This window comes from Raphanus sativus, chromosome 8 (assembly GCF_000801105.2).
Source record: "Raphanus sativus cultivar WK10039 chromosome 8, ASM80110v3, whole genome shotgun sequence".
Taxonomy (NCBI): Eukaryota; Viridiplantae; Streptophyta; class Magnoliopsida; order Brassicales; family Brassicaceae; genus Raphanus; species Raphanus sativus.
The window spans coordinates 7,320,211-7,340,459 of record NC_079518.1 but is presented as its reverse complement, the minus strand read 5'-3'; the positions used below and the strand labels follow the sequence as shown (position 1 = coordinate 7,340,459).

The 20,249-nt window shown below is 30.9% G+C and overlaps 1 protein-coding gene, 2 long non-coding RNA genes and 1 pseudogene across 4 annotated transcripts; 1 reads left to right on the top strand and 3 right to left on the bottom strand.

Annotated features, from left to right (window-relative positions):
• Positions 1–1,492: 1,492 nt before the first annotated feature.
• Positions 1,493–3,558, bottom strand: LOC130498347 (uncharacterized). The gene is made up of 3 exons (XR_008937241.1): positions 3,475–3,558; positions 1,846–1,967; positions 1,493–1,756 (listed from the first exon to the last, which is right to left on the bottom strand). It is a non-coding gene; the product is annotated as an uncharacterized LOC130498347 (long non-coding RNA).
• On the top strand, positions 3,431–5,970 carry LOC130498346 (uncharacterized). Of its 2 annotated transcripts, XR_008937240.1 has the most exons (3): positions 3,440–3,566; positions 3,871–3,945; positions 5,570–5,970. It is a non-coding gene; the product is annotated as an uncharacterized LOC130498346 (long non-coding RNA). The 2 variants fall into 2 exon arrangements; XR_008937239.1 differs by lacking the exon at positions 3,871–3,945 and having other exon boundaries at positions 3,431–3,566.
• On the bottom strand, positions 5,348–6,753 carry LOC108819362 (homeobox-leucine zipper protein HAT22). The gene is made up of 3 exons (XM_018592379.2): positions 6,138–6,753; positions 5,969–6,048; positions 5,348–5,871 (listed from the first exon to the last, which is right to left on the bottom strand). Exons 1-3 carry the CDS (start codon positions 6,576–6,578, stop codon positions 5,556–5,558), a joined length of 837 nt encoding a protein of 278 aa, XP_018447881.1. The 5' UTR covers positions 6,579–6,753; the 3' UTR covers positions 5,348–5,555.
• Positions 6,754–12,303: 5,550 nt separating this feature from the next.
• LOC108819848 (1-aminocyclopropane-1-carboxylate synthase 8-like) lies at positions 12,304–14,963 on the bottom strand (annotated as a pseudogene).
• Between the last annotated feature and the right edge of the window lie 5,286 nt (positions 14,964–20,249).

Genomic DNA, 20,249 nt, shown 5'->3' with positions numbered 1-20,249 from the left:
CTAAGTTTTGTGATAATTTTAAAATTTCATAATGCTACTATTCTATCAATCACTTTATTACAAATATTAATGAGAGTATACTTTTTACAGTGTACTGCTTCTACAGCATAGTGCTTCTTCGCTAAATAATAAAAATTTATAAAATGTTATATTTTCTAAAAAAATATATTTTTACAAAACAACTATTTTTTAAATGTATATGTGACATCTTTGTCAGCAGAATTAGCACGACCATGATTAATGTAGATGTAGCATCAAATTCAACAAAATTAGCTGATGCGACAATCGAAATATGATTTGGCTAAAAAATAAACATTAAATATGTTATTGAATTTTTTGAAAATGCACATATGTTTTAGCACGACCATATAAATCAGATATGAATTGAACATATTGCAATATACTCTATTAGGAATGAAATAACCATTTTTCTAAAAAAATACAATCTAGTATGGATTACACATGACGACTCAGATAGTACAACTAGACGTGAATCCTTATATTACATATAGAATTATCGATTATAAAATTATTTATAATATTCTTTATAATTTCCAATACATAATTATTTGCCGTTAAAAGAAATAGTCACGTAATAAGAACCATGATTAATAGAGTAACATATAGTATGATATTTCATCATAATTTGGCCTGTCTAATATTAAATTGTTGTCTTAGCTTGATTGAGCATTTTACATTTTAGATATTTGCTACAACGGCCACATATATTACAAACTTCATGTATTAATCTTCTAAATTTTGAAATCAATAAATGTAACTAAAAGCAATTTATAAAGTTCATCATTTCTCCAAGTTACTTCACCGAAGCTCAATTTTTAGCAATCAATGGCTTATTGATCATGTTGGCCGTGTCTTTGCTATAACTTCATCTTCTTTTAAGATTTTGAGGTTTGTATGTTTTTTGTTTTTAAGGTTATTTTCTGGCTTCACCCAAAGATTTTGATGTTTTTGTTTTGGAAATAGTCGTCGACCAAAAGATTTGTTTATTTTTCTCAATTACTTTGTATAACCTAAGTCCATAGCCGAATACTAGATTTTGACACCACAAACATTTATTAGGAGTTTTGTTAAGAAAACACAACTAAGGATCTACATCTATATAAATAACCTTTAATTTTGTTTTGGAATAACAACTAATGTTATCTACGCATGTCTAAGCCTCGTTGAAATCTGGATTAAGCATCACAAGGTAAAACCAGAATTGGATTAAAATTTTCTTAATAGTATAATATTAAGAAAACTTAATGATTTACCCTAAGGTGTTTTTTTACCACAATAAACTGAATTATAAAGTCTGCATCATCGGTTCGGAAAATCAAATTGGAGACATCGAATCAATATAGAATATAGTTGAAGGGGAACGTCTAGCACCTCGTGCAAACTTGTTCGCCACTAGATTATGTGTTTTTGTAGTATGTCGGATCTTAAAAGTAAAAAAGAAAGTCTTACTGCGTTGAAATTCCTCCAAATGTGTAGCAAAAGCTGGCAATTCTTCTTATAAGGATATCATCTTTACTAATTGAGAACATTCTGTTGCGAAAACGACTTCTGAATAATTTAGGGTGTTCATTCACTCTATAGCTTATATCAAAGTTTTACATTTTGCGTGTAAAGCGGATAAACTTCTTCGATGATTTATTGCCTCTATCATCTTCTTTTCTGATCCCACAGTTCGACAGAGCAAACTTATCATCCTTCGTCCATGCACAATCAGCAAAGCAAACTCTATAATAATCTTGAAAAGGATAAAAGAAGAAAAGGGACAATAAGAGTGAATGAGTCCGTGAAATTAGATGTGAGTTCTGGTGAAAGTAACCGATTTACCCGGAAAGTCATCTCATCATTAAATGGTCCACCACCATAATTTCAGGGTCACCGATCCTATGATTTTCTTGTGGACTCTCTCGACATCTCCTCCTCCATCATCACGCATGCAATATATTATTCTACACGGAAAATTTTGTAATAGATTTTGGTAAGAGATTCACCAATGCAGGTACCTAAATGTTTTACTTTCAGTGAAAATACACATCCATATTACTCGTGGAGATCGACGACATATCTTTCCGACGTGGATGTCCTTTTATTACGAGTTTACCTCTAAGGCTCTATTCTAACCTCTTAGTTTGAAAGACTGATTTTTTTTTCTTTGAAACGTTTCGAAACTCCATCAAACTCTATCAACTAATCCGACCGATAAGTTCTGAAAGAGATTCACTTAGTGTTACCGAATGGATTAGCACTTAGCAATAATGGTATTATTTATTAGGGGCTAAGATAAACTGCATCTATCCACACTACAGTATTACACATATACGTTTGAAACTGGAAGATTCATGAATATGATACTTTATGTGGTTCATGAATCAAATAAGTACTTTATGAATATCTCTCTTTGTCATTTTCACGCGTATATGTTAACAAATACGTCTCGTTTCCATGTATGTAGTTCACAAAATGAATATACGTGTATAATAAATACAGGTATACTATGAAGTATGAAAGGTAGTCAAATTAGTCCCACATATCTATAGCATGGCCGTGAGAATAAAAATATGAGAATATCACGTGAAGTATGTCCCACCTAACCCCTTAAAGACAAGATCATCTATCACTAGAAATCTTCAAAATCATTTATGTAGTATAAATTATATATTTCCTTTTTTGTTTTCATAAAATAAAATTCTTGTCTTTGCTATTAAGTTTTGTAATATTCGACTCTATTCTTTTCCGATTGTTGTAATTTATGGATGATATTCTAATACATATGTTCACACGTTTAGGCATTGTGTGTATTGGGTTTTTTGTTTTGTCTGTGACTCAGTGCTAATATTGTTTACTTTTTTTCATATATTATTTACTATTGTTGTTAATTAAGGTCTAAGTTTAAGGAGATGTATCAATACACGTGAGCTAACCTCCTAGCCCCACACCCTTTAGCTCCGTCACTTAAAATCATTCACACACATGAAATGATTTTCAGTTTCTGCTACTGTTGGATAATCTAATAACAAAATCCGTTGTCTCTGGAGCCAAAATTAATAAATATGTAATTTAAAAATATTTCAATTTTTCTGATATGAGAAAATATTGATTTACTATGTTGAATCTTTCTTCAATTGTTCTATTCACTACCTTTACTTTCTCCAAATTTTTAGATTTTCCATCTATTTAATTATAAGTGTTTTATTTCTTGGTATGAGATTTATTTCAATCAATTATATTTCCATGTTTGGTTCTACGGTTGAAAAACAAAACCAAGTGGCACCAGTGTTTCATTTAGATGGGCGGCTAGTAGAGAAATAGACCTTTACCAAGTTTGTAATTACCAAATACTGTATAAGTGAATACTACTTATTATACATATATATATATATATGCACGATCTTTTTGTTAAATGAATCAATATAAGTAAGAACGCTTGGTGCATAAAAGAAGGGTAAGAACGCTTACAAGACGTTTCAATTCGAGGAAGGAGCGAAGCTATATGTCCAAGAAGGAAACCTCATTTTGAGACTGGGAATCCTCAAAATGAGAGTTTGAGGGTGAGTTGTTCTAAAAAAAACTTTAAATTTATTTTTAAAATTTTATGTAATTTGCATTTTAGTCCTTAATTTTAATATAAACTAATTATAATCACTAAATTTTTATATGCAAATAAAACATACACATTAAAATATTACACACAATATTTATAAATACAATTTATTATAACACAAAAATACATAAAACAATAATATAAAACATACATTAATTCATAAAATTTTGAAAATACAAGCTCCTCACTATTGTTATTTTTTTGTAGTCAAAAGAGAAAACAGACTCATATAGACTATGTAATCCAAACAGGTAACTCAGCATCCATGTGAACGACAAAAGACGTTTGCTGTCTGACACTTCGTACTAGATAATTCGCCGTCCTAGGTACATAAATGATTTGTGAAATCTGGAAGTTTTCTTGCAAGATCTTAATTTCCTGCAGATAAGTTGGAAAAACTGGTCACTCTTCTGATTCCGACACCATCTTTACCAATTGAGTACAATCCGTTGCAAACGTCACCTAACGCTGTCGTAGATTTCTCATACACTCCAGTGCCCAAATTAGAGCCTCCACCTCTGCATGGAGAGGGGATAAACTAGCTCTTGTATTTCTTGCTCCCATTAAATCCACAAAACCCTTCAGAATACTATACCATCCTTGTCCCGAGAAATCCCCATCTTTCCAGGAAGCATCTGTGAAACACCATCTTCCCGGTATTATTGGGAGTGGCCTTGTCTCTGCTTGTACCGATCCCCTCGTGTTAATATCTTGTGCCTTATTCCACAATCTTATTTTCCTCTCAGCGACTGAAAAAGTGAGTTGAGGATCCGTATCTAGATTACTAAACGTTTTGATATTCCTCTCTTTCCATATATTTCCATGCAAATTGATGAACCTCCATATAGTCCTTAATTCTCCAAAATAGGTGATCCACTATTGTTACTTCCATAGTGTTTCATACAAACTACCCAATATTTTATATTAATTTTTATTTTATTTTAACATATTTATATATTTTATGTATATATATATATACATATGATATTTTTTAATATTTAAGTGAAATATATAAAGTTATAAGGATTGAATTAAAAGAAAACTAATACAATTATATTTAAGTTATAAAAATATAATGACTTAAATTAAAAGTAAATAGTGTTTTGAACACTTGAATGACTTAAATTAAAAGTAAATAGTGTTTTGAACACTTGAATAGTAATACATCAAATTTGAAATTTTATTATTCATGTACTCAAAATTTAAGGGTTAAAGGTCTTTTAGAGAAAAACCTTAAAATTTAAAAGTTTGGAAAACTTTTGGAGATATTCTAAAACTATTTTTTCAAAGCTACACAATTATAAAATAGTATTAAAATAGTATAAATTTAGTTTTGGGTAAGAAAGATTATGTGTAAAAATTACACTAAATAAAGTTTTAAATTAGGTTAGAGATAAAACAATTTAGCGTTAAAATCACATTAAAATATTGTGATTCTGAAACTAAAATAATGTAATGGTTTGGAGATACTATTAACGAAAATTAGAACCCACATTTAATTATAATCTTATAATAGAAACTATAATAAATTCGCATGAACAAAACAATCATTTGTTAAGGAAGACGTAATCAATCATTGCAGTTGTACAAATTTCATTAGATAATTATTCATGTCTTTAAAAGCAAAGTTATATTATTAATGATATATTTGAATTTGACCCAAAATGATATATTTGAAAAAAGAATAAAAGAAGATGGATTAGTAAGTACTGGTATTATGTGACAAAAAAAAAAAAAAGTACTGGTATTATATATATCTTATTTCTTTTTTTCTCTACAAATTGAAAACTATAGTTACGAACTTTTTTCTTCATCAACCAACAATGAACGATCCCACCGAAAAATTAAGTGGGATCGTTGAAGAGTCTTATCTATGAAGAGTATACCCCATTCCTAATTAGATATAAAAAACAGAAACAAATTAATTAATAAGTAATTAACAAGCTGCAGAAGGCTTCATGAAAGGGCTGTAGATGCGAGGCTTTGTGACGATGGAGAATGCTCCCTTCGCCGTTCCTCCATCAACCGCCACCGTACTTCCACCGCCTCCTCCAGCACCACCACCGCCGAGTCTCTCACAAGAAGGACACATCATTAGCGTTGCCGGCGGCATATGCATGTAAAAAGGTTGAGACATCTTTAAAGCCTTGAGATCTTGGAGCTCTTTTAGAAGCCTTCTATTCTCATCCGTCAAAGTCTCACAACATTTCTTCAAAAACTCACAATCCACTTCTGTTTGCTTTAGTTTTGTCCTATCCAATTTTTTCATTTAAAAAAATATATATATATAAGGAAAAGGGTAATATATGTGACCAAAATTTTCTTGAAATTTAATCATTTCAATTTTACCTGGCTCTCCTGTTTTGGAACCATACTTCAACTTGCCTGGGCCTTAGATTCAACTGTCTCGCAAGAACTTGTTTTTGCTTCTGTGAATTTTATAGAAAAAAATAATCAAGACATGCCAACGTAAATAAGATAAAACTGATTAGATTAATTAGAATTAACTATATCATACGGGATTAAGAGTGCTATGCAGTTTGAAGCTATCTTCAAGAAGAGCAGATTGTTGTTTATTGAGTCTAAGCTTTTTACGAGCACTAACACCTTCTTCGTTTTCATGATCATCCCTCACTCTCGAACACACCACTCTTTTCGCCGTCTCCTCCGCCTCTTCTTCGCCGTCGCCACAAACTTCTCTTTCTCTCTTTATCCTTCCGCTCGAGAACGATGAGATTCCGCTGTGGGACGAAGTCTGCCCATAAATCTGGTCTCCGGCACCGGAGACCGTCATCTCAACCTTGTAACTCTCACCGGAGAGGCTTAGGGTCAACGACGGATTGACATGGTGGTCAACAGTGGCGGAGGACTTCTTGATGGCATAATTGTAACTATTATGCGTTGGTGAGAAGCCTAAACCAAGAACAAGACCTGTGTTGCATGAATCATCAAGACCCATCTGAAGAAAAGAAAATGATCTTTGTAATAAAAGCTTCAAGATCTCAAGAGAAATACTAAGAATATTTTTGTTTGCTAAGAAGTTATTTTGATGAAGTTTGGAAGATAACTGGGATTAAATGAAACCCCCAAGAGGCTTGTTCTTAAGAAGGAGAGGAGAGTTTTTTTTTGTTGATTTATTTGATTTATGGGTGGGTGGGTGGGTGGCTAATAATTAGAATTAATCAAAGAAATGATTTAATTTTTGCTTATGATTATTTTTTGATAAAGAATATGAGAAAGTATGATGGCCCATTTCTCGCCTTTTTATTTTCTCCCTTACAAAGGTTGACCAAATGAGCATCCACTTATAACTATTCTTCCCACTTCATAAATTCTTATATAAAGTTTGACCTTATGATATTCTTTTTGAATATCTTTTTGCCATATTTTCTAACAAACGTGGTTTGAATAAAAATTATTTTAAAAAGGAAAATTCGGATCAAAACAAAGAGTAATCTTCGAGGGAAAAAAACAAAGAGTACTCTTCAAAACGTATATGTTACATGAATGATATACTCTAATAATACACTTCGTTATTCCTTTCAGTCCTGCAAAAGTGTAATTTGAAAGCATACTGAATTTGAGTCTAATAAATGTTAGATTCTTTAAAACTTTTGATTTGTCGGTAGCTACCAGTGACAGTGGTTGTGAACTTTAATACCCGGATTGTTATCTGCATATCCAAATTCACTTAGTATTATATTCTTGCGATTATACATCGTTTTAAGTGTTATTATTATCTGCATTGGCAAATTCACTTATTCATTGTTTCTGCGATTATATATCTTTTTAAATAAGAGACCATGAATTGTCTCCCACTCCATGCTTTGCTTGAAGAAGGCAGATATGGGTGACATGTCAGCTTGCCTACCGATCTTCAACCTCCCACGCTACACATTGGCCCTTTAAATAGATTCGACTACCGTCTAACGATTGTATACCGGAATTAAATCGGAGAGTCCACCGAAGACCTCTAAGAAAGTCACTTTTTCTATGCCATTTTAATCAACAGTTACCGAAATTCGAATCTAGATGGCAGAACTCACGGCCGTGAATCTTTAATCACTGGATTACGAGCACCGAGTTCTAAATCTCTATTTTCACATGTGTCTTTTCATAAAGTTAGCTAGAGAGGTTTTTTTCAATCTACATCACGTTGTATTTTTAAATTAACAATATATTGAAGAGTTTTTAGAGTTTGCAAGAATTTATTGGAGAGCTATTTTTTAATAAAAATTAAAGATTAATTGATGGACTTAACTAATATATATTTTAGCCATGTGATTTCGGTTTTCCGAAACCTAACCGAACCGTCAGTTTTCGGATAACCAAAATTTTGAAAAACAATTTTAAATTTAACAGAATTAAATCTTGGTTCGGTTCGATTATCGGTTATTTTCGGGTTTTTAAGTTTATTTTCGAAAATAACCATTTTCGGTTAATTTTGGTATAGTTTTCTTAAAAATCAGATATTTTCGGTTAAACTCGGTATTTCGGTTAAAATCGATAGTTTCGGTTAATTTCGTTTCGTTTTTCGGTTTTAAAAATAATTATTTTCATTTTAAATTGAAAACTGAACTGAACAAAGACCGAATTATTTTCAAAATTTTTACCGAACTGAACCGAATTGAAAATCGTAACCAAATCGAAAACCGAAAAATTCGGTTATGTTCGGTTCGGCGCATTCGGTTTGGACAAAAACCGCAGGCCTAACATTCTTCGTCAATCAAAAAGCAAAAGATTATCGATAGACTCAACTAAGAAAGTTTACGTGGATCGTTTCATAGGGTTTGTTTGCATTTGTTTTTACTACTAACCAAGAGAAGTTAGGTCACCCATAATGTGCAAATTAGTAAAAGCGTGGCCGCGAAGGAGAACTGGATAAATCACAATTCGGTTAAAATTGCATTGACTGGTTAATTTAAACCATTTATTTATAACCACCATTGTAATATCATGATATTAAAAGTTATGTTATTGTGAAAACTTTACTTATGCGCATAATAGCTGGAAAAGAAAAAAACACAATAGCTGGAAAAAAACAATGTTGTATATTGAATGATTGATTATTGAAAGAAGCAATTCTGTAAATTATATAAAAGGCTCAAGTTAAAAACCATAAGGACCCATAATCTTTCAAAATTTTAAAAGCTGTTGTAAATAGGCCTGCCTCTAATGTAAAACCCAACACCTAATGGTCCGTTACAAATTCTAAATCACTAGGATAAGATTTCTTATATAATTATCGACTATTAATTTATACTGTTATATTCCACTAAAATGATAAAACTCTAAAATAAATCATTGATTTTGAATTAAAACAATGTAAATATATACACAATTTGATAAAATAATAAGATAATAATTTTTTAGAAATCCTATGTAAATATATTGTTTTATTTAAAATCATAAATTGATAATTATATATTATTATGTACCGTTTTTAAATTGTTATATTCATAATGGAATCAATTTCTACTTTCTTAAAAACTTTAAAATATTTTGATAATATTTAATAAAATTATATTTAGAAACTCATTTATTTTCTATGTTATATGCTTTATATACACCAAATAATATAGCAAAATAATATGAAAGACGAATTTATATAATCTAATCAATATATAAACTGTAAATTTAACTATATTTCTTATTTTTCTAAAACAAAATATATTATATATATATATATATATATATTCTAAAATATAAAAATCTAAAAATATTTTTTTATAAATTAATAAAATATTATAGTCTAGTATTATTAATTTATTAGATTTTACCATACAGAAGTACTGTGTAAGACTGTGTAAAACATCGTTTACTTTCATTTTTACTTTTTTCTTTTTTCTTTGTTCAACTAAAAACGTGTTTTTAATTTTTTTATAAAATCAGTTATAAATTTACATCGCACATACATACATGTTTAGTTAGATATTTGAAAACGATAAGGAAACATAAGTGAAAATCTTTTATCATGATTTTTATCACCAAACAAAAATTACATTAGTCTATATATTTGAAAACACGAATACTTATGTGTTGGAGAAAGCTTCTACAAAGACAAGAATTTTTTCAGCCTTTGTTTTTAAATTATTTAATCCAACTTTGAATACTCATGCGAGGCCAACGTTTTTATGGTCAACATTTATGATTTATATTAAGAAACTTTTAATTAGAGTACAACAAGAGAATAACTAAAGTTCGCTAGAACTGATTTTGCGGAGAATCAGCTAAGAAGTTATCAGCACAAGGAATAAAATTAAAAGATAACGAGGAGTAGAGAGTTGCAAGGCTCCTTATGTCTTATAGAATGCCTGGGATCTCATTCTGCTCCAACCTTGATCACATGGTAGAGATAAGGACTGACAAGTCAAAAAAAACTTAGAGGCTCTTGTGTAATGATTTAGAGAAAGCATGTTTGTATTCATTCACATGGAGAAGTATATATACAAGCTATTAAGCTAAGCTAAACTAAACAGGAATAGGAAATAATAACTACAAACAACTTCTAGTCAATTATCCTAATATTTTCATATCATTATCTCTATACCCAGTTCTTAAGTTGGAGATGAGATATCTTGAATCCTTAGCTTGAACAATAAGTATTGAAATGTAGAAGGATGTAACGCCTTAGTTAGGAGGTCAGCTGGTTGTCATGTAGTTGTTTATTGTAAGGCTGTTTCACTTCTTGGTGTCAAATAGGAAGGTATCTTAAAATCTACAAACGACTTCTAGTCATTATCTTAATTTTCATATCATTAAATATCTCTATATCTTGAAATCTGCATTAACTGCCATTTGAAATGCTTCCTTGAGTGCCAAAGTTACAGCTATCTAGACTGAGCCTACAAAGGTTCCACTCGCAAAACCTTTACAATTGTTTGATTATCCAAACGAAGTACCCAACCCAAACCACCACTCTTAGTAGAATCATTCCAAGCACCATCAACCAAAAGACCGGTTACTGAACACATCCCTTTCTACAGCATAATTTCAAGTTCACCTTACAACAATATATGGAGGATTAATATGATTTGTGATTTGGTACATACAACGTAGTTAAAAGAATTAGATACATATCAACTGTAAAGTAGACATGATAATATAAACTGTAAACTTGTATTTTATTGAATCTTTGTACAACGATATATATACTTGACCAATGACCGCTTCCTATATCTCTAGAGTTTATCTATAAGACAAGTATAACAACAATAGAATAGGGACTTCTCAATAGGTAATCCTAACTACACTAGGATTCCCTAATATCAACAGATTTACATTAATCGGACTTCAAATCCAAAGTTTAATATTAACCTAATACATAATTACTTCAAATTATGGAAAATAAGGAAAAACTGTTAACCAACAAAGCTTAAAGCTCTTTGAAAAACATAGCGTCATGTCCTCCAAGTTCAAACATCAAAACATATACTATTCCAGGAAGAGATAACAATGCCATTAGTCTCCAACACAAAAATGTGACTATGAAATTTGTTGTCTGTCTTATGTTCTTTACTACACAAGGTACTTAGATTTCGGTTCTAGGCATAACACTCAACCTACTGAAAAGCTTATCAAAAATACGCGAGTTAATCAAGAACAGATCATACTGCTATTACTTACTACCATCAATAAACCAAATGCGCAGTCTTATTGCTATAGTGATTGTATTTTATAATACTACATAATAACATATAGCTAGTGAATAGTGATTAACCGATCTATAAGAAGATTTAACATTTATATTGATAAAAAAATGTAAAATTCAAATACAGCTGATGTTTTTTCGTTTTCTTTTAATATACTTTAAGGTTGAAGACATGGAACAAGTTAGACTCGTGGAGCAATGGTCATGTGGTCCCCGGATGAGTCGATCAACACAAACATAACATATCAACACCAATAGAAATATACAAATACAAGGTTGGTCGAAAATATATAGTATACGGTGGAATATTTGTGGAAGCGACCAAGCAGAAAAATTAGCAGATGTTCTCTGTTTTCTTTTGCCATGTGAATTCCACATGCACATTGACATTTGCAACTATCCCCAAGACATCCATCCTTGTTAATTTCTTTTCATTTCGCATCTTTGCATTATTTACCGGTTAGTACTCCATCATGATTCGAATATATAAAAAAAAAACTCGCAATGTAAAAATTTCAATTTATGTCCTACTTTAGATTACTTCCAATTCCAAGTAATACTCTCTACATTGTATTTTAATAGTCTATGGAACAATTGGTCCTTTCTTACTTTTTAAAAATCAACAACCTGCTACTGAAATCGATCACTTCTAAACCAATTAAAGCGATTAGAGAACTGAATATTGAATGAAATAATATTTGACCAAAAAAAAAGAATGAAATAATATATCTTATAGTCAACTAGTAGAGTAATGAATAAATTCTCCTAGCTGTTCAAAAGGATAATAATGATTAACAATGTGAACATAGTCTACTACTATAGTGCTAAGAAGTAGGTTCAAATTAATTACATAATAATTAATGAGCGGATTTATTGGCCGGACCCAAATTACGGCTTCTCAACCAGAAATGTCGCCGGCAAATATTTAACACGTGACATTTTTAACGTAATACTGAAGCAATTTTTGGCAAACTTTCTCTTTTCAAATCTCACTACAATGAGAAAATAAATTATTCAAAAAGCCACACTGCGTGAACTGTTCTCTATGAACTTTACAAAAGTATAGAATTCTGATTAAAAAAATACATCTGACGAACAAATCACCAAAAAGAATGGAAAACAATCATATTTATTACATTTTTTATATTAAAAAAACCAGACTATCGTTCCTCGGGTTCTCGGTCCTGAAATGATAGCCGGAAAACCCAATTAGAGACTTTCATCTTTCTTAAAGTCTTTAGTCTTTGATGTTCACTTTGACTTCTTGTAGTAGATGACGGTCCATCAACAAACATCTTCAATCTATTCAAAGCAACCTTTAGTGTTTCCTCGTTCATATTCGCGAAACAAACCCTAAACCAACCCGGTTCGTTGCAATGGCACGAAGAACCGGGAGAGATATTCAGCTTAACATCGTAAATGATATTTTTCCATAGCTCAATCTCGGCTTCAAACGTGTTAGATCTCAATAGGTGTCTCATGTCGACCCAGCAGAAGAGTCCAGCATTGCTCTTGAGGCACTCGATGCCTACAGCCTCTAGACCCGACACAAGCTTATCGTGTCGATTTTTGAGTCTGATTTGATTCTCTTTGAGGTAGTTCTTAGTGAAGTTTTTGTCGGATAACAATGCTGATAAGAGGTACTGCGTTTGAGAAGATATTAGACCGAAACTGGACATTTTTGTCGCTGCAGCCACAACAATATCATCGTTGGAGTAAATAACTCCAACACGAAAACCAGGTAGGCCTAGATCTTTAGACAAACTGTAAACGATGTGGACACGTTTAGAAACATCGGTGTTTTTGAATTTTTTTTCTTTGAGACTTCCATCACGCTGATGAAACCAGGAGAAGTGAAAACGGTACCCGAGTAGATCTCGTCGCTTATCAAATGTATATTCTTATGTGACACGAAATCTAAGAGACGGTTTAGTTCGGTTCGGGTTGTTGTAGTACCCAACGGGTTAGATGGGTTGGTTATAAGAACTCCTTTAACTTTTAGGTTAAGCTTTTGAGCTTGCTTGTAGGCTTCTTCGAGTGCGGATTTGGTGATGCGGAATCCGTTTGCACTTGTGCATTGGATTGGTACAATCTCAACTCCGGTTCGCCATTTCAAATCCCTATCAAATCTGCAAATGATAAATGTAAATAGAAAAATATTTTAGTTAGCGTAAGCTTTTATGTTACTTGTGAATGAAGCAATAATTTGACCCCCAGAAAAGGTAACTAACCCCCAATATTATGGAGTAGGGAGCAAGAAAGCCTCTCCAGGATCAGCGAGGCAGAACATTAGAGTTTCGTTAGCCGAAGTAGCACCCGCGGTGAGGACAAGTTTTTTGGGATCAAAAGAAACTCGGTTTCCTCTATTTTCCGACATGAAATCCGCCATAGCCTGAAACATTGTTATGAAAAAGAACAACCGATTTAGAAAATTGTGGTTTACTAGGATTGTAGTTAGTATTTATCCGATCGTTTTAAATACTTATATAATCTTACATTTTTGAAGGAAGGAAGGCCGTGGTAATCTTGGAAGAGAGCTAGTTCCCGGAAAATAGATTGGCCTTCTCTTTCGAAATTTGCTGCTTCAGGGTTCTTGGCAAGCCATGACTCAATAAGATCGAAAGATAACTACAAGAGCCAAACAAGACCATAAGATACATGTATACACGTACATAACATTTTGCTATTACATTAATTGTCAAATCTATTTTACGATAGTGTTAACTAGTTACCTGATTTTCTGCGAGACCCATTTGGATAATGCCATCAGGGTTCTTGACCTCGTCGTAAGGGTTCTTCTCGTACTCTTCCCAACCTAGAAAATACGAAGAATCTTGGCCATGAGTGTTGCAAGTAGCTTTTCTTGATAATATACCATTTTCTTTAGCTCTAGAGAGAGAGGGTAGGAGAATAAAGTGGAGAGAGAAAGTAGATATGGAAATGAAGATTTGAGAGAGAATGAAAAGAGGTGTTTTGATTGGATTGTGAGAGATGTAGGTAAGCTACGATGGAGAGGGTCACTAGGCATGTGTGGATGTTTATATACAGTTTTCATGCTGCACCACGAAATTTGACCAATCAGATATTTAGATTATTCAACAATTCGTATTAATTAATTAAGATAATTATATGACTAATATTAATCAATTCACGCGTTTCCATCACCGTCCCTAATTACTCAAATTAGCTCAGCTTAAACTTAAAGAGTTATGTCAAAGTGTTTCTGTTGTATTATTCATTAGGTCAAGGTCGACTTATATACATCTTTAGGAGAGATTCGCCCCCATAGCTTTTGCGCTATCAACCAGAGAGATGGAAGGTCGTAGTTTTGGCTCCACACTACTGTATATCCATCATATGATCATCGAGTTGACCATGTCCCACTTTTCTGCATCATCAGAATCGTTAGACGGCCGTTTGAGAATTCCATCTATGAACCCTATCTTTCGCTTGTACGAAGTGAATTTATCATTAACTTCGACCATCTTTCATAATTAGCACCATTGAGGAGGATCGGCGTTTGTACTTGTCCTATGTTGTCAGATGGGTGCAAGTAGTAAGGTGACATTAGCTTGTCTTTCGCCGAGGCTGCAACAATAGGTTGTACGTCGCTCATGATTTCGTATGATAATCGAGATCGAGCAAAGAAAAAAAAAATTATCAAGAGTCAAGAGGAGACTCTGATACCATGTCAAAGTGTTTATGTTGTATTATTCATTAGGTCAAGATCGACTTATATACATCTTTAGGAGATAGACTCGAGTCCTACATATTAGGAGATAGTATCTATCTATACAATAGTCTATCTTTATCTCATAAGATCTAAGCTTATCGCTAATAAGTTATTATCACGCTTACCACAACGGTTTATACCTTTTTCTTGTAAAGGCGTTTTGGATTGTGTTTGTTTTAAGTTATTTACTGTCGGAGTAGAATTATTTTGGTTACTAAATAAAAAAGTTATGTAGAACAAAGAGAGAAACAGCAATGAGATGCCCATAACCACAGGAAACCAACATGCAGGTAAAATGTGATATATCATATATGCGACCCACATAGAAAGAAAACAAATTCAAATCTATATAAAATATATTGGAAACAAATAATAATTTAAAAAAAGGAATGTGAAATTGTCATTGTTGCATTTAGGAACTCTTTGGACCATGTTAATGTAATGTTGGCCGTTGGCCTGGCCCACGCTGCTTCATAATCTAATCTATACATGCATGTTGTGAACGGTGTCGGCTGTATTTTTTATATATCCTTCAACAAATAGTTTATTTTTATTTTTTTTTGTAACTAAATAGTTTATTTATTTATCTAAGAAGTATATTCATTTATGTAAACCTAAATTATATTTTCAAATATATATATATATATATAAAATTTCACAATATGACAAGTGGAGGGCTTCAAAAATACGGGAATGATAATAAACATTCACGTTTAAGGTTCTAAAACTCATTAAAGGTGCTACTTAAGAACAAAAAGAAATCCTTACGTATAAAAAGAATCCTTACATCTTCTTTTTTGTTTAGAGGCTTAAAATCCTTACATCATTAAATCCATATATATATATAATTAATTTATTCCAAATTTGAGAATATAACAAAAGTATTAAAACACTAACTAAATGGAAAACTATATAATTCTTTAATTTCTAAATCAAGTACTCAATTACACAAACGGAATTTAAGAATATACTATATTTTTTTAATATATGAAAGACTTGTGGATATTCTCTACACATCGGATAGAGAGTTTCCACGCATGAGATTATGTTTTCTATTTAGTTAGTGTTTTTCTTTAGTTTACAAAAAAAAAGATTATGTTTATTGCATTACATAGTCTTACTTATTTTTAAGCTTGATAAAACCGGAATAATATTGTATAGCCAAATCAGAATATGCTTGATGACGTATACAAACGAAATTAAAATATTTCAAAACCAATGAGAACACGATGAAATCTTTGAACGAATGATATAGTTAGTTCTCTCGCCGGAAGTGTGTCGGAACATACCAAGTTTAATTCGCGTTTTTCTTCTTTATGATGACCACTAAATTAAATTTACAAATTAGTATATTGTTAATAATAAATGTATGTCTGTTTTCCGAAACTATTATCGTTGGATATCGAACCAGTAATTAATTAAGTATTCCCTATGTTTCATATTAATTGTTATTTTAGACTTCTGCACATAAATTAAGAAATCATTTAATTTTATATATTTTTAATATAAAAATATGTTATCAACGTACCTACTCATATTTTAATCAATAGAAAAAATAATAAATTTTGTATTGAAATGCTAAAAAAAATCTTATTTTGCAATAAAAATTCTTTTTTCAACGACACTTAATATGAAATGGAAAAGTAATTTTTTGAGGTGTGGAAAATTGTTGTACTTGTTTTTATTTATTTCATATGTCATTCTCGATGTGTATTTCCGAAACTGAAAATTTAATCCATCATATGATGCATAATCATATTATCTAAGAGTATCTTTAACTCAATTCCATATTTTTAGGATGGAGTAAAAGTGAAGAAAGAGAAAAATGTTCGCTCTATTATATTTCTTATTTTATAAAAGAATTTACTTCATAAATAGAATAATTTATTTTTATTTGTTTATTACTCTATTATGCTGTGAAAAATTGAGTAGAATTAGAGAATATTTATTCTATGATTATTTTTATTCTATTTAGAATAAAAAATACGTCGGAAATGCTCTAACAACGTGTTTTTCAGTTTTAATAAACATGCTCTAATATAAAACCCCTTATCCTAAGAACCTCGATAAACATGCTTTAATACAATAAAAATCAACTTTGTTCAAAAAAAAAATACAATGAAAATCAACTTGTTGGTCCATTTTTGCTTTAACTAGAATCAAAAACTTGTTTGGTCACGACTTGACCAATAGATCAACTTCATTGGTAAGTTTCTCAAACAGAAGTTTTTATCTAAAAAATATCATTATTTTAATTATTAATTTAAATTAATTACTTTTAATAAACTAAACCAATTAAAAAGAGACGTGTGGTATCATAAACTTTTAAGGTTTAGCAAAAAAAAGAGAGACGTGTTTATCAGTTTAAAGTTTAAAACAGATGTCGGCTAAAGGATCGCTTTTGCTTCTTTCTATTCAAAATATTATTACTTTAATTTGTTTTTTTGACAACCAGCTACATTATTACGTTAGTTTTACTTTGTGTGTGTATGTTGTTTCAGCTGGTAAAAGGCTGAAACGATAGTGAAATATTAATATAAATAAAAATGGGACAACAATAGTTATTTTTGTTCAACAACTTACTATACTGGTTGGTTGTTACCAAAAAGAAAAAGTTACTATACTGGCACAGTAAACGCGCTCATAGTTAATACTCCCTGATTAATCAGTGTCCTGTTGTAAAAGCGTAGATCACGACATCTTATAAACGGATCCCGTATATTTTCAGTTCCGAAAGAAAGATTTTATGGAGTATTTATCTTTATTAAAATATAATGAATGCTAACAACTAAATTTATTATATATTTTAATAAGTATAAACCAATGATATTTAATCAATTCAAATAATTTCAACCATTTTTAAAAATTACACAAATATAAAAAAAAATATTTTTGTAGAACAAAAATAAAATAAAATTTCACTTTCAAGAACAGAACGAGTACTAACATATCAATCACTTTTATTTTATAGCTTTTTGATCTATTACCCTTTTGTGATTCTATCTTAATAAAAACAATCGTACAAAAAGCTCATATGACTTGTACTCTATTTTCATCGGTATTAGTAGAAATACAATCTTTTCTTTTTTGTAAGGAGTAGAAAACTAGAAATACAATCTTTCTCACACATTTTTGACTTTCAGAGTTTACAGAGCATAAGTTATGTATCTCGCGAAAACTTTTGACTATTTGAACAATGCTCTTGGTACGATTTGCTCTTTCGATCGATCGGAATTGCCAAATATATGTATGTTTAGTTTGATAATTCATCGTTGCATTGATTATAGGTCGATTTAGTCAAACCGTATTCAGAATCAAAACATTTAATACATTGCCATTTAATTTATTCAGCTAGAGGTACACATGTATCATTTGTCAAAACACATTAATGTATTACTGTATTTTTCTTGTCATATGTTATATTATACTCCATATATATCATTTTAAGTGGACTTTAAAGTTTTATTACAAAGACTAATAAAATGCAAAAATTATGTAATTTATTTTCGTTATATAAAAATAGCACTAAATAAAATTAGTTTAACCAATGAAAAAAATAGTTCATATAAGGATAAAACATATCTAAAAGTAGCAAAAAAAATCAAAAACCCTAATAAAACAAATAAAAAAATTTAAGCAAAAAAAAAAAAAAGTTGAGAGTGTTCCATTTTGCTAGGTCTCCTTGTTTTCCCTTCTTAACTATTTAAAATATCTACTTTAAAATTAGCACCTTCTAACATGATGTCAAGCTATGCTATATAGAATCAGAAACATGTACTCAGAAACTAAATCATATATAAATGTAGTAGCGAGATTTTTACAAAAATTAAAAAATGGTTATGTGTTGAAAGTGTATATTCATATATATATATATATTATATATAATATATATATTATATATATATATATATATTTATATAACTTATGACTCAAAAATATGATCCAGATATGAAAATCAATTATCAATGTTCGGTAATTTTATTATTTCTAGTTGATTTCATATTTTAATTATAAAAATACTAACAAATAAAATTTATGAAAAGTATTCTCAAATTAAAAAAAAAATATTTTTAATAGCTTACAAATATTTGTCACAATATATATGAATATACAAGATCTCTTATAAATCATCATTGTGGACAAAAGAAATTATAGTATTTATTTTAATATTTGCATATCTCTCTCTCTATTTTAGTACCGTTAATTTAGGTTTTATATAAAATAAAAGCATATACAAAAATAATATATTTTTATTTATTCATAACATTGAATTTTTTAAAATAGAAACGTAAGTTTCCAATATATTATGAAATAGATGTTTTGAAAACGTTTTGAAAACAAGATTTCGAAATTTCTACAAATTTTCGATTTCGATTCTGTAATTTCCACGAGCTTCGGGAAGCTTTTGTGCTACCTAGCTGTAATGAAACCCTTACTGGTTTGAATCCCTTTTGATGATCTTTGAGAGTGATTTGGTTTGTGGTTTTCGTTTTGGGAAAGATAGATCAATGGTTTCTTTGGACTGATTAGATAGATGGGTGATGGTTTGTGGAAGAAGGTAGAGATGGATGATGATACTTCAGTGTGAGATCGATGGGAAGATCAAACACTTGTTCGAATTGCCTCAGATCGAGCAGGTCGCCGCTCAGACGTGATCTAGAGACAGGTTGCAAAGGGTTTGCCTCCTAAGCAGACAATGTTCAGTGATGAACAAAGGATTCACAAGTTTGAAAGAGTTTTTAACAAAAAAGGTGAATGAATATTACTAAGGACGTGCAGCCCTTTATATAGTCTTACAATGTGATAAAAACTAGAAAGAATGTAGAAAACTAGACAGCATAGAAAATAGAAACAAGACTGAAGACCAAAGACCGAAATTAATGATTTTTTGACTCTCTCCTTGACTGATCACGACCAGGCTGGCTTGCTGGACTTCTTCTTGGGTTTTCTTGATGAGAAGGGGTAAGAAACAATGTGATAAAGGGCCTGGTCGAGTTTGGAATAAAACAAACCCATATTGAATTTTTTACGAACTTTTCCTTGGGATGCAAAAGGCCCAACTCGCCCAGCAACTAAACCAGTTCCATGTTCAGTGTTACTTGGCTCATCCAGCTCCAAATAAGTGTCACTCAGCTCACCAAACTCCAAGGTAGTGTCACTTAGCTCATCTACTTTCACTCGAGCTGGTTTCAGCTCAAATACACTCTCTTCAGTTGGTTCCGACTCAAACACATTCTCTTCAGCTG